The 15,170-nt window shown below is 28.4% G+C and overlaps 2 protein-coding genes across 4 annotated transcripts; one reads left to right on the top strand and one right to left on the bottom strand.

Moving 5' to 3' along the window:
- Positions 1-433: 433 nt before the first annotated feature.
- Positions 434-11,422, bottom strand: LOC117237138 (intraflagellar transport protein 122 homolog). Of its 3 annotated transcripts, XM_033500807.1 has the most exons (18): positions 11,159-11,422; positions 10,825-11,093; positions 8,946-9,142; positions 8,421-8,530; positions 8,220-8,340; positions 7,700-7,910; positions 7,400-7,473; positions 5,892-6,162; positions 5,570-5,731; positions 5,137-5,434; positions 4,459-4,829; positions 3,928-4,320; positions 2,846-3,260; positions 2,470-2,696; positions 1,927-2,308; positions 1,208-1,374; positions 821-982; positions 434-600 (listed from the first exon to the last, which is right to left on the bottom strand). In XM_033500807.1, the coding sequence occupies exons 3-18, from the start codon at positions 8,996-8,998 to the stop codon at positions 514-516; spliced, it is 3,504 nt and encodes a 1,167-aa protein (XP_033356698.1). In that variant the 5' UTR covers positions 8,999-9,142; positions 10,825-11,093; positions 11,159-11,422; the 3' UTR covers positions 434-513. The 3 variants fall into 3 exon arrangements, with proteins under 3 accessions (XP_033356698.1, XP_033356699.1, XP_033356700.1); XM_033500808.1 differs by lacking the exons at positions 8,421-8,530; positions 8,946-9,142; positions 10,825-11,093; positions 11,159-11,422 and having other exon boundaries at positions 5,892-6,094; XM_033500809.1 differs by lacking the exons at positions 8,220-8,340; positions 8,421-8,530; positions 8,946-9,142; positions 10,825-11,093; positions 11,159-11,422 and having other exon boundaries at positions 5,892-6,094; positions 7,660-7,897.
- A 134-nt stretch (positions 11,423-11,556) lies between these two features.
- LOC117237142 (pleiotropic regulator 1) lies at positions 11,557-14,948 on the top strand. Its single transcript, XM_033500817.1, has 11 exons — positions 11,557-11,700; positions 11,913-12,190; positions 12,368-12,474; positions 12,540-12,664; positions 12,751-13,031; positions 13,190-13,339; positions 13,436-13,630; positions 13,722-13,840; positions 13,926-14,105; positions 14,191-14,344; positions 14,455-14,948. Exons 2-11 carry the CDS (start codon positions 12,188-12,190, stop codon positions 14,512-14,514), a joined length of 1,374 nt encoding a protein of 457 aa, XP_033356708.1. The 5' UTR covers positions 11,557-11,700; positions 11,913-12,187; the 3' UTR covers positions 14,515-14,948.
- The last annotated feature ends 222 nt before the right edge of the window (positions 14,949-15,170 follow it).

Below are 15,170 nucleotides of genomic sequence, written 5' to 3'. Positions count from 1 at the left end.
GTGGCACTATGTATATTTGAACTTTTACGGTTATAATCCTTCTCAAAACTATTTCAATGGTCGTGGTCATTCAAGATCACGGATGTAATAATGAGTGAAAAATGAAAATTGGTGAACGCTTCTGAAACATATTCTCGGCTTTGTTAACAAAATCATACTCAATCAATTCAAAACGTAAACAAGCTTTGCCGAAATCATTATCGCGATCACAAAATTTTTGTTTCAAACATTTCATTTCATCTCCAGAATTGAAAAAATTACTTAGATGGCTCGTTTTGAATAATCAACCCTGTATAATGTACAATTCTGTTATCAGAAATATATAATTGCCGAATTTAAAGTATACGAGTATGTTAGCACAATCGCAATGACATTCGTCTGCAATGGGGTTAATACAAATTACGTACATTAAATTACTTTAACTTAAGTTAAATTTAATTTATAATGGTAATAATTTATTACAGTAAAAATAATATTGTACTTATATAAACGTATCTAGATTAACAAAAAGCACTAATTGGAAATTTTATTTACTGTTCTGCAAAATGGACAATATCCATGTCTTAATAAAGCCAGTTCATAGTCATCCGAATGAAATAACTAAAAAGAATGATAAGCAATTATTACATTTCTTTTAAGTCTATATATCTTATATTTACTACATGATACCTTAATCTAAAATGTTCCGCAGTATTACAAATTTTTATTATTTATTCTTATTTGACTATAAAAACATGTATAACTTAATTTATATAAATTTACCATATATACATACATAACATAAATATAATAAATATACATAACGTTAAATTTCACATACCTTTAAACAAGATTTACAAAATGTAATTTGTAAATCAGGTAAGAGATTTTTAAAATACTTTGTTTTAAATGGTTTTGGCCATTTAATAATTAATACTGTACATGGATCCATACTTTTTAAGACATTTCTTCCCACGATTATAGTAGAAGAACTAGATTTTTCCTAAAATAAGTAATTGACTAAATTAAATTCATTTTACTTATATTTTATAATTATATCTTACAATTATATTTTTTTTATATATTTATATAATTATAACATTTTTAAATATGTTATTAAATGTCAAAAATATTATTCATCACCGTATTATTGACTTTAATTTTATTAATTGCCCCTTAAGTTATAGAATTATATATTAATTACTGTTACATATGCATTTGAAAATACCTCGTATTTCATTAATCGTGCTGTAAAAAGATCAATTTCAGAGGTGACAGAAAATTGATTTGTAGTTGTAATATCATCGGACGATGATAATGAGTCATTTATTAATTTTTCTGCTTCTTCATCAGAAATATTTTCTTCTAGTTCAAATTCGACCAATGGTAAAATTTCTGCAATTTTTGTATATATATACACATATTACAATCTTTTTATAGTTTCAATAATTACTGTAAATAGTGTAAAAATATTGTAAACCAAGTCTTTTCTTGGTTGTCAAGTCGAAATGAAGAAATATATTATTATATTAACTACTGTAATTATTATAATACTGCTAATATAATATATACAATATGGTACAATATAACATGTCACTATTTTTAATATGTTTTAAACATTTTCTGATAAAAAAAGACAATCAAAGAAGCAAATACTATATAATAGTTAATATGCTTAAAATATAAAAATCACAATTTTTATATTTAAGATTTATATATTTTTGATGAATTAGAATTTTGTACTGACTACATATTTTTTATAAACATTAAATGAAGTATATTTATAAAAATGTATATTTGGTTTGAACATGTTTGCAAATGTTATATTTTCTTCAAATATATTGATTTTAATAGTAAATTTATTGTAATGAAACATTGTTTCGTTTATTCTTGTACTTTGAAAGCAAAGCTAAAAGATGATTAAAATTTCTTAAAAGTAGTACTTACCAAACATTACGAAAGAATACTGAAATTTTAGACCACATTGCACACATTGTCCCTGATTATTTGATGGCAACAGGGGATTAAAGGTCGAACATTTATAGCAAAGAGGTAAAAGTTCTTCAGGATCTCTATAAGAAGATGCTCGAGCATTTAAATTTGAAATTTCTAATTGGCTAAGTTGATTTACTGGAATTTTTGTTTTTCGTAATTTCTCAAGTAATTGCATAGTTAGTTTATTAGCATCAAGCAAAGAAGCTTGTTTTAGCAATGTGTATATTATGGTGAATCTTGAAACTCCTTCTATTTGAATATTTTCTGTTTTAGTTAGAAGAAATCGCGCAATGTTAAAAAGAGCTTCTGGCATTAATGATGTAAATGGTTCTTCCTAAAAAAAAAAAAAAAAAAAAAAATAATTACCTAGTTATATGTATTTAGTATTTTAATGTAATATCAGTGATTTTTGACACACACCCACACACACATTATGAATTCTTAATATTAATTACAGTTATTAATGTATTGTAAAGTAATACATAAATTACTTACTACATATTTATGTACTTCGTGATATGCGTAATAGATTTCAGCCTTTTCATAATATTGAAGAAACATTGTTTGTAATTCATCCACAGTTTTATTAAGATTTAAGCTGATTTGAGAAAGAAGCCAATAAAAGTAAGATGCATCGCGAAATCTTTTTTCAGTAACTGCATTTCTAGCCAACATTATTAAAACCATCACAGATTCGTTTGATTGCCCAGCTATTTGAAATGCTGCAGAATTTAATGAATGTTTTAATATACCATCAATTTTATTATTATTTTGCACAAAAAATCGTCAATTATTTTCTTTTTAAATTTCAAGTTTTCTTTGTATATTCCAATTACATTTTATTCCAATAAAGAAATTTGAGTAAAATTACCCTTTTGTGCTTCAGAAAAATGTCCAGTTTCTGCCAACCATCTAGCATATGGTCCATATATTCTAGCTTTCAGTTTGGGATTTCTCTCAGCTAATTCAAATGCTTCTGGCCAAGCTTGAGCTTCTACTAGAACATCCGCTACATCAGGATCATCTCCTAAGCGATTAAAAATTTCTGCTGCACCATGAGTTGCACCCAGCTTTTTTAATTTTTTAGCAATTACAGTTAAATTATCTCTATCTGCTTTATCAAGTTGTCTGCCAACTTTAATTAACATGTCAATCCAGCCATACTCTGCGATTATATTTATGGCGCGATCAACATCTCCAACTGAAAGAAACATTTCTGCCGCAGCACGAGGTTCTCCAAGACTTTTAGCCCATTCTGCTCGTTTACGAAGTAAAATTGTACGATCCTGGAACAAAATTTTTATTCTTATTATTTCTGATTTTAATATAAATGTCATTGTAACATATATAGCATCTTGTAACGTATTATCACAAAGCATTACATACTGTAATGTAATGTCATATCTGTAATAAAATTTGTACCTGTGCGCATATCTTTTTTGTCATTTATGTATAGTTTGTTACTATATTTTGCATTATATTAAAATAAAAATATGAATTTATTGAAAAATCCAAACATAAAATATTTATCTTTGTAAACAATATACATATATATGTAATATCGTGAATGCTTAGGCTGTAGATGTCGCTGCTGAGTACGGCCGCTTTTCTTCTCATTTTTGATATCGTGAAAGAAAAATCGGACTCCGATCGCCTGAATTCGAACCCGGGTTCCGAACGTTCGTAACCTAAGGCGCTAACCACTGCGCTGTCATCATCCGACACTAGTTAGTGCCGAGTCGTGGTATTTGCTATCGAGTGCCGCCACAGGCCTTTTTTCCACGATACTACATATATCATTTTTAATCCTTAATGATTAAGATACACGCTAAAGCATGTGAATAAATTTTTTATAAAATTAGACAATGATCATGAAATTACATGGTAATAATGACATAGAATACCCTGTATAAAACTAATATGAAAATTTAAATAAATGATTTCTTCACTAACCTGATTATTTCCACTAACAATAAATTCTTGTGCAATATCAAACATACGTAGATCAGAGTACATAGTTAATGCATATTGTTGTAAACCAGCTTTTTGGAAAAGTTTTGCAGCATCTTTCAGTTTTCCCATAGCAGCTGCAGCAGTAGCCATGCATGCTTCTCTTCCCCATTCTCCAGATTTAAGTTTTTCTTCCACTTCAGATAAAACTTCTATATATTTTAAATTTTTTATTCTAGCAAAGGAAGAGTATGCAATATTTAATTCCAAATTTTTTAAAGCAGCTGTTCCTAAAGCAAACCAGTCAGAATCTGCTACTCCAAGACATGCCATGTTGTAAGCATTAGAAAAAAGACCAATATCAATATATTGATACATAAATAATGATAAGGGTACCTATATACAGACAATAATATTTTAGTTATCATCATTTATGTTATCATAAATTATGTTATATTACACTTAGCATTTTATGACTTAAACTTCATTACTTAATAACATATTTGTTGTATATATACCAAAGCACAAATTTACCTCTAATGTGACAATAGAAGAACCATTTAAACAATACACTTTTGATTCATTGTGACCCATTACAAGTCCCGAAAATTTTTGTCTATATTCCGCAAAATCGCCTACTTTAATTGCTAAATATTCTCCACTAGAAAAACACATTATATCTTCAAAACTATTATTAAATGTCACACTATTTACATTTTGAAATTCTTGCAGTTTTTCCTCTGTATATAAATCAAATACAGAAAGGACTCCATGATCACTAACAACAGCAATTTTTTCCTTTAATGAACTGATATCGAGGCATCTTACAGAACCCTCAACTTTTATTATATATGCTGGGAAAGGATTATCTAAATATATTTTTACTATATAGCCAGTATTTAAACCTAAAAAACATGAAAATAAGAGTTCATTATATATTTTATTTTTATTTTGTTAATCAAAAGTAATAAACAAATCATTAATGCTAAATATTAATATAAAAAAAAAAGAACTAAATTGTCATTAACACATGACTAAGTTTATGCAAACTAGCTGATTCTCAATAAATTAATAATTTCAATAGAACTATATAATTAATATTATTATAATCATATTAAGTATAATTAATTCATTTTTTTGTTAAATTTTCATTTTTCCTTATCTCTTACAAAGATATTTTATTTAAATTTGCACAAATTTTGTAATACGAACCTACATTAAGGCACTCTTGTCCAATTGGTCCACCAACAACTTTTATATAAGTTATAAGTCCATCAAGTATCCATTCTCTTTCTATTGTACCATTGAAAGATAGACTTTGTAATTGTCTTTCTGTACATAAAATTAAGTTGTTCGTAGTGACAACAAGTAAATTACAATTTAATGTTTGATTTAATTTTTCATATATTCGATAATGCATTCCATCATTGGAATTTGATGGTTCATAAATTATTACACGTTCCGATAATTGAACTGCTAATCTGTTTCTATACACAGCAATACGATATATCTAAAAATAAAATAAGACATTTTATATAATGTATCTTATTTATCAGTATTTTTAGTACACTATTTCAATTTAAAAATTAAAGAACGAATTTGTATCTAAAATTATATTTATTATCAAGATATTTCGTATACTTACCAAATCTTTGCACTTAATGCGAACTTTTTGATTAGTAATTAAATTTTGTATTATTACATCAGTCATATTTTCTCTATATGCATATCTATCTCCATATAATCCATGTATAACATCCCAAGATAACTGCAAATATGTTATTGTACCATCTTGACAACCTAATGCCTAAACAAAAAGACACGTAGCTCCTTTTTAAGTACTTCTACAGCATATTAATTATAAATATTGAAGTAAATATTAAAATAAATTATACAATTATAAGTTTAAAGAAATAAGAATTATAAAATTAAAGACTGAATAAAAAATGAAAAATTTTTATTCATACAACATGTGTAGAATTTGGATGTACAGCACAACTCCAAACCCAGGAGGAAAATGTACCACCAATGTTAATCAATTGTATTCCATCATATGTCATTAATAAACACTGTCTATTACTTCCAGAAATTAAAATATATTGATCTCCTGCAAAGTTACACATTTTAAGTGGCATAAAATTGAGTTGTCTATCTTTCCCCAATGATTTTCCTGAAATTGAATAAAACGATAGGGTTCCATTCCATTCTGCAATACAGAGAACTTCTGCTAAATCTTCCCTATGGATAATAAAAGAACTCATTACTAAAATTTGTTATTTGCTAATCCTTTACAGAAAATCTATAAAATATTTAATACATGACGTTAACACTTTGACTGCCACCTTAGTCATATATAACCAGCCACAGTTTCTCCTGTGACGCCACGGTGGTCATTGGTGACCAAAGTGCTTTAACTTCTTACAATTGTAAAAATTTAGTGAAAATTGACAGTTACGGCATTATGAATATAACCGATAAATAGAAGATACTTTGAAATAAAAAGTGCCCCATTGAACAATTAAACATTTTTATTAGAACATCAATAAAAAAAAAAAAAAATGGGAATAAATCTTGCATCTAACAGTGCACTGTGTTAAAACACTTTAAACATAAATGTGGCTCATCAATACAATTTGGACAATAGGTGGTCACCTTTTTGGTCCGATTCTTAACAATTTTTGATCCTAACTGTTTAACATTTTTTTATAGCACTCTCTGCAAAATATTCGTGCCAGATACGCTTGCTCTTCTTTCTTCTGCATTTCGTGTCACGATGTTTGTCGAATAAGTATATTTGATGGCTCTGGTGAATGACATAGTGTAAGGTGCATTGCGAGTGCCATTTTAAAATCTGATACCTTAATTTTCGTTTTTGTTGCTTGTTTATAGAGTATCATCGCGTTTGAAATTGATGTATTTAACAATAACTCTAAAGCCAATTTTATATACTACTTGAGGGTTCTTCTATGTGATGTAGAATATGCTATCATTTAATCTGATAAATCTACAGCACATTTTTCTCTGTTGTAATCTACTACTACCATTGGTTTATCACAAACATAATCTTTTTTGACCTCTATCATTTCAGTCGAATGTTTCATCGAAATCATAAAAATAATCATAATACTGTTTACTAATATCTTCTACACGTTTCAACAATATATTCTGGACATTTTGCTTACGACGAAATAACGAATGCGAATGGTTTGTTGAAATAAACGAAGGCTTGTTATATGTCGCTATCAACTGTTACCAAGGCGCTACGGTGGTCACCTGTGATCACCAATAAGATAAACGGTCCATTCGGGAAGAATGTTGTCTTACATCATCAATTTATTATTATTTTGCCATTATATGCTTTGAATAATAAAAATACTCCCGTTGCGCCCTGAGCGAAACATGTGATTTCGGCGTGGCAGTCAAAGTGTTAATATATATACAAGTAGTTATTATGTAAAGTAATTATTCTTTTTACCATTGACGATTCCACAACAAACTCCAAATAGGTATTCCATTTTGTCTATCAATTCGTGTTTGCTCTTCTCCATTCTAAAATATTAAAATAAATTCAATACAATTTACATGAAGTTAAACTTTTTAAATGTTTTCAATCGTGAGCGTTCTAAACAAATATATACAATAAATAATAAATAAATAGTTAAACAATATTTAAATAATAGAATAATATTTAATACACTTTTATATTAACAATATGATATATATAAAACTATTTACATTGTGTAATGGACATAGATTTTAAACAAAGAAAACAAACTTTATTTCTAATAGAGACATAGCCAGATGCCAAGCCAATTGCTAAATATTGACCATCATTTGTCCAAGCACAACAATTTACTCTTCCTCTTGATTTATGCTTTACAACTGCTTTCTGTTCTGCAGACCAGAGTGCTATGTCTGACAAAGAACAACTTAAAAGTTGATGTGATACTGGATTGAACTGCATAGCTTGAACAGCTTCATTATGTCTGAAATATAGTATTGTAAACATACACGACATTAATGTATGTACTATATATAACTATCATTATAAAATTTTAAGACTATTTTACTTTTCATAATATTTTCTATAAAGATATGTATTTATACTTAAGATTTCTAACAAACTCATATCTTTTCATTTATAGATTTTATTAGTTAGTAATTTATTCAAACACATTAAATCTCTATCTCATAAACTGTAGTATTGTATTAAAGTGAAAGATTTGGTTATAATACATTATCAAAAATATTATTTCTATCTTAATTGTGCTATTTATAAAACAGAGATAACTTACGAATATTTAAGTATGCCTTCTAATCTTGATGTCCAGATAATAACACTTTTATCAGCACTACCTGATGCAAATTTTTTGCCATCTCTTGCATAACATACACAATAAACTATATCTTTATGCCCTATAAAGTATAAACAGAAATATAACTTATATTTTATCAAATTAACTCTTTTATTTGGATTCATAAGCTTCATTACATACCTTTTAATGGTTGAATTAAAGTACCTTCATTAGTTTCATAAACAAGAACTTGTTGTCCAGCAGCAATAACTAACTGAGTTCCATCTGGATTAAAACATAGATCATATATACTGAAAATAAAATTGCAAAAATATTTTAGTAACTATTGCTGTAAATAATATAAAATCATCCTTATGTCACATAAAACATTTATATCACAAAGTTGGAAATAAGTAAATTATAAAGGACATAAAATTAATCTTACATAATTATTAATATTAGTAAAAAGATTTTAGTTTCTATGAAGAAAAAAATCAATTTAAAAATGTATATATTATACAACATTAAATAACATTTAAAACATAATAAATTATAAAAATATAATTATTAATATAATTTTTAAAAATATGTAAAATCTTGGATTTATTTAAAATATTAATTAAAGCATTAACGTAAAAATGTAATTACTCCTTATTTTTTACCATATTTTACTTAATTCCATATATAATCATATATATTGCCAAAGATATATATTTCTATACTTACCATTGTTCAGATTTATCTTGGACTTTATCAACCCAAGTAGGAGAAGCTTGCATTGTTTATTGTTCTATATACACACACATACACACAAAAAGTTTTGTTTTACACTTAATTTTACGGAATCATCTCTATGATTTTTGTATAAAAGTTTGTTTTCATGGTTTCCATGGAAACAGTTAAGATGGCGGCATTTATGTATACTAATAAAACAAATTCACTTTTAAATTACACAAACAGTAATACTAAGAAATAATTAAAATTGGCATTATATAATTTGTATGAATATTACTCTATGTTTCCAGTGTATTGTTACATTTCTTATACTAATTCATTTTTTGGTTAAACTTTACTTTAGGAGAAAAAATTATTGACTGCCTTTTTTGCAATTTTGTAATTTTTGACGTATAGAACCCGAAAATACAAGTTTTAAGGTGAGAATGACGAATCCAATGGTTTAAAAGTTAAAACTATATGAAACTGAGTATTTTTAGGATATGTGACGGCCACATAAACAAGTTTTGACACTTGTTAGGGAAAATCGTCCAAAAATTGAGTTGCGCTCAGTCATGAAAGATCAACGTGGACGATCAACAAAGTTTGTGTTCTTGCGAGATAGACAAAGATGAGTAGAGTGTCTCTGTCTTCGTCTGAGCATACCACGCATGCGCAGAACGAGAATCTTGTCTTTTCTGTTGATTTTTCACAACTAGTCACAACTCAATTTTTTAACTGTTTTCTCTAGACTTCGATATATAAGTGTTGAGACCTACTTATATGTTCGTGAGGTATATTACACATTACTTTGCTACTTTTACTACGCATATTGCTTCTATCTATAATCTGATTGGTCTACACAGATGAGCATTCAAATACTCTAGATTTCCATTTATCTTATTCAAAACTATAATGTCTTCAGATCGCTTCTATCAACGATACCATTAAATCAATTCTGTTGTGATGATAAAAACGTAGCCAAAAAAATTCGCATAAGCGATCGGCAAATTCATCGTCATGAAAACAACCTCTCCCTTATTCAGTGTTTTACCGATCGCTAATTGGATTCTTCAATGCTATCATTACTAGCCGTAGTTAAATTCGTCAAAAGTTAGTTTGTACTAACATAACCGACCGTAAAATAAATATTAAATACTAATCATTTTCGAATTTAAACCTAATACAAATAAAACTCAATTTCATTTATCTACAAATTTCGTGCTTTGATTAGTTGTTTTATATATGTATCCCTCTGCAGCTAACCTGGCATAACTTTCAAAACTGTTTGTGTGGATTTCATTACCAGTAATTACAATTTCCTTTATTATTAAAATGAATGTTGTTACCTCACGATTTTGCACTAATATCATCCTATATATAATATGTTAATATCCCATAATATGTTTGTTTGGATGTCTACCATACCCAAAACCCAATGATTTTCAACTCTCAACTGTCATAATTATATCTTCTCTTTCCGAATTTTGCTTCGTCAATCAGTTAAATAATATGAAAATAACAATATTTAAATGGAAGTAATACAAAGAAATAGGTTATACAGAAATATGGAAATAAAGAATACTTATAGAAAAAATTGCAACTACTAAAAAACAAATTTTTCAAAAGGTAAGAGAAAACTTATACATTAATGTAGTCTAAATCTATGAAAAAGAGTGTTTATAGAATGAAAGTATTTGTAAAGGAACGTTTATGCCAGATAGATAATACCAAGACAGATAGATATACCAGTGACACCATTTTCTATATTAATGTCTACTTAGAAAGGGAAATTGTTCTTAAATTCTGTACTATCTACTTTTCTTACTATTCTTATCGCTATGTAGAACATTTTTTTGAAAACACAAAATTTTTCAACTTTGGCACTTACAGTGTTTTCTATAAACACTTTTCAAATATCGAACTGTTACATAAGGTACCAGAACAGTAATCGGAGACCCAAATTCCGGAATTCCCCATAATTTCGGTTTCTTTGCCTGTATGTTTAAAAAGTTATCCACTGTTATCTCCCAACAGCAGCGAAACCACGCGGCAATTGTTACGGTTGACAGTAGCGCACAATCATTGCCTAAGGTGGGGTCGCATAGTTCATGCGCGGTATTCTCATATGAGAAATCTCGCACAAAGCAGTACATTAATCTAAATAAAATAAAATAATTTTTTAAATTAAAAATTAAAATTAGGCAAATAAGTTAAAAACTTACTTAATTGCTTTATTTAAAGGAAGGCGAACTTCACCAAAAAATGAATTAATCCTGCATACTGTCTACATTTCCCACGACTGACAGAACATCGAAATCGACCAATTCCGTGCTCTGCTTCTTCATATAACTTCATCGGCTTTCGATGAACACCGTAGTTCTTATTTACTTGTAAGAGCCTGTGCTCACGGGCTCAGGCAATAGCCGCTTCCTTTGAAGCGGGTAATTTAGCTAAATTCCATTTTTTTAAAGAAATATAATCGTACAACAAAGTAAACAAAAAAAAAGGAAAGGAATAAAAAATAAAATGAAAAGAAGCTGAAAAAGAAACGATAAAAAAGAAAATAAAACGAAAAAGAACGTAGCTGTAAAAGAAAGCACAAGTGTATACTTCGAACCGCGATCATATAAACAGTTCTCCACACTCATATACTAGAGCCTAGAAAAAACCATTCGACGATTAAATCGTGAAAAATCAACATGAAACTTCCTGTGATGGGAATAAGACTCTTAATGACCGGAAAACGTTTTTCAAGTGTTCTCAAGTAAGGCGCTTCAATTAATTTTTTAGGTTTTGTCATGCAGCGCAACCTTATGTCTGTACTTGCAAGCTGAACTGCAACTGAACTTTATTATCTAATCTACATTTTTTTTAACATTTTTCTACACCATAATGTGAAATAGTATATGTTTACTTCAAATAGATTGCAAAATATTATATGTGAAATATAGTTTAGTTCATATTCTTTATTTTCAGTGGTAAGGACGACGAAGATGGCATTAAATGCAAAACTTTAACAAATCGATCTCAGCGCTGTAACTAACGGCCGATTTGTGAAGCACATCTCCCAACATTAAAAGCCGTACCTTCGCTATGAAAGTTTCCAGGCTGTATATGCAATCGTGCTTTCGGTATACATACATAATAGACCCTATACTTTATGCTATAGGGTATACTTGTTTACATGACTGTGAATTACAGTATTTACTTTTAAGTTTATATTAATTCAAGTAATATTTACATTCATAAAAATGGTAAGCACTATACTTTTTATAAAATAGCTGTTAATCACATTTTTAGACTGCGTAATTATCAAACCGAAAAAAGAAATTTTCCCCTTAAGTAATGTTACGGGTAAAAAAAAAAAAAATTATAGTACATAATGATTTTTAAATAGGAAATTGCTAAATTACATACATTTTCCTATATAGGATGTACAAAGGCATTCTGTACATACCCTTGTATTTCGATCTTTAAAGAGAACACATGATATGTTTTTATTAAATCAAGGTACTTTACCACCTGTAGATCCTAACTTGTAAGTATATTTTGCCTTTATAATATAAACGAACATTATAAAATGATAAAAATAATGTTTTATAGACAAAAAATAAAAAAATCTGTAAAAGCAAAAGACTCTTATGGTCCTGTATTGGCACGTGTCAAAACTAACAATATAATGAAAATACAAAATGAAAATGAAAATACAGATCCTCCTCCACCAGGCGGTATTTATAAATATATATGTATTTCTTATATCATAATAATATTTATATATGTTATTGATTTAATAACAATGATATTGTTGAATCAGATGAATCTTTTGGAGGAAATAATAATGTTGCAGTTGTTCCTTATAATCCTATACAAAACAACAATATGGTAGTAACAACGCAAACGAATTCAGGAGGAAATTCAGTTAATATGTCATTAATCATACCACAGAAGAAGACACCATCTATGGCAAAACCTAAGTGGCATGCACCATGGAAATTATATAGGGTTATTAGTGGTCATCTTGGTTGGGTAAGGTGTTGTGCTGTTGAACCAGGAAATGAATGGTTTGCAACAGGATCTGCAGATAGAGTGATTAAAGTAAGATTATTGTTTCGTTTAATATTTGTATTAAATTATATAATATATTGCAATGTCATTTTATACAGTTTTATAAACTGATTTTGGTCATAAATTTTGTAAATCTTAGTAGCCCTTATTTTAATTATATTATTACATAATACTTTTAAAAATTTCAGATATGGGATCTTGCAACTGGTAAATTGAAAGTTTCTTTGACTGGTCACATAAGCAGTGTTCGTGGACTTGCATTTTCTCAAAGACACCCATATTTATTTTCTTGTGGAGAAGATCGGCAAGTGAAGTGTTGGGATCTTGAGTACAACAAGGTTACAACATAGTTTTAATTATATATACTATTACTTTATGTACTCAATAATTAATATTCAGTAGTTCATATTTTACAATTTCTATTGTTTTTATAGGTTATAAGACATTATCATGGACATTTATCAGCTGTATATTCCATGGCATTACATCCTAGTATTGATGTATTAGTAACTGCAGGTAGAGATTCTACTGCAAGAGTATGGGATATGCGAACCAAAGCAAATGTACATACACTTGTTGGTCACACTAACACAGTTGCTAGTGTAATTTGTCAAACAGCTGAACCACAGGTATCAAAACCAAACAATTCATCAAATAATTTGATATATATATTTAAAAAAATATTTAACTATATATATTTTTATTTCTTTCTTTTACTAGATTGTCACTGGGAGTCACGATTGCACTATACGATTATGGGATTTAGCTGCTGGAAAATCTAGAGCTACTTTAACAAATCACAAAAAAAGTATAAGAGCTGTGACTTTTCATCCATCATTGTATGTGTACTGTATTTCTTTAGATTGTTTAGATTGTTTTTCTTTAGATTGTAAATTCCTTCATCTAATTTATATTGTTCATTAGATATATGTTCGCATCAGCATCTCCAGATAATATTAAGCAATGGAAATGTCCAGAAGGAAAATTCATTCAGAATTTATCTGGTCATAATGCAATAGTTAATTGTTTAGCTGTTAATGCTGATGGCGTATTAGTTTCTGGAGCAGATAATGGTACTATGCATCTTTGGGACTGGAGAACGGGGTAAATATAATATTTCATATAAAGATTGTATTTTTTCAACTGATGTTCAGCATTATTTACGATATTTATACGTATATATTTCAAGGTATAATTTCCAACGTTTACAAGCACCCGTTCAACCGGGCTCAATGGATAGTGAAGCTGGAGTATTTAGTATTACATTTGACATGTCTGGTACTCGCATGATTACAACAGAAGCAGATAAAACAATCAAAGTATATAAAGAAGATGATACTGCTGTAAGAAAGCTATCTTTTAAATGTTAATTATGTCAATAATTTCGATAAAAAGACATAATTATTTTATTATTTTATTATTGTTATATTATTTTTATTATTATTAATTTTAGACTGAAGAGACGCATCCTGTAAATTGGAGACCAGATATAATAAAGCGGAGAAAATATTAAGCAAACCTTAAACCCATCATAGCCTCAACTGTCACTATTCACACTGTTACAGTTAATACTGATACATTTTACACTGATTCGATTAACATTGTATGAAGCTTCCAGGAAAGAGCTGTGTCCAAAAGGAAAAGAATTCCAACGTTTCGTTAGCATTGCAGTTGACTCTATCAAGATGTTGCTAATACTAATGTGCTTCTGAAAAAACGCTCCTACATCTAGGTTTGAATGTTCCGGTAAGATGATCAGCATAATAACATTTTTAATTGGTCAGCTGATCAATAAAAGAACAACCAGAACTAAAGATAGACAAGAAACTAAAGAAACATAAAAAAATGTTTTGTATAATATATATTATTAATTTTAAGTTTCTCGTAAATTATAATTTGTAACAAAAATCAGATTGGCAGAATATATTGGTGTTTTATAATTTTTTATCCAAGTTGAATTCTTCTTTAAGAAAGTTTCCTACTTTCACATGTATTGGTTTTATAAATGCTTCCATGCGTCAATAAATATTCGAAATATCTTTTTCTGCTGACTTTCTTTAGCTTTTTCTTCTACAACCTTTTTTTTTTGTACGTGGAGAAATCCTCATGGACACTCCGCTGTTCTAATAATCGCGTAACAGCAGAGTAGTGTCGGACTCCTACCGACCA

This window comes from Bombus vosnesenskii, unplaced genomic scaffold (genome assembly GCF_011952255.1).
Source record: "Bombus vosnesenskii isolate JDL3184/JDL3185 unplaced genomic scaffold, Bvos_JDL3184-5_v1.1 scf7180000013358, whole genome shotgun sequence".
In the NCBI taxonomy this organism is placed as follows: Eukaryota; Metazoa; Arthropoda; class Insecta; order Hymenoptera; family Apidae; genus Bombus; species Bombus vosnesenskii.
The sequence above is the reverse complement of the archived record's forward strand: the minus strand, read 5'-3'. Positions and strand labels throughout refer to the sequence as shown.

What these genes read in the sequence shown, in the direction of transcription:
- LOC117237142 (XM_033500817.1), top strand. An exon ending in GTGACTTTTCATCCATCATT is followed by an intron (nt 13,841 to 13,925) that starts GTATGTGTACTG and finishes ATTGTTCATTAG; the next exon opens with ATATATGTTCGCATCAGCAT. An exon ending in ATAAAGAAGATGATACTGCT is followed by an intron (nt 14,345 to 14,454) that starts GTAAGAAAGCTA and finishes TATTAATTTTAG; the next exon opens with ACTGAAGAGACGCATCCTGT.
- LOC117237138 (XM_033500807.1), bottom strand. Translation starts at nt 8,998, where the DNA reads ATGCAAGCTTCTCCTACTTGGGTTGATAAAGTCCAAGATAAATCTGAA. An exon ending in ACGAAGTACATAAATATGTA is followed by an intron (nt 2,309 to 2,469) that starts GTAAGTAATTTA and finishes TTTTTTTTTTAG; the next exon opens with GAAGAACCATTTACATCATT. An exon ending in CACGATTAATGAAATACGAG is followed by an intron (nt 983 to 1,207) that starts GTATTTTCAAAT and finishes TACTTATTTTAG; the next exon opens with GAAAAATCTAGTTCTTCTAC.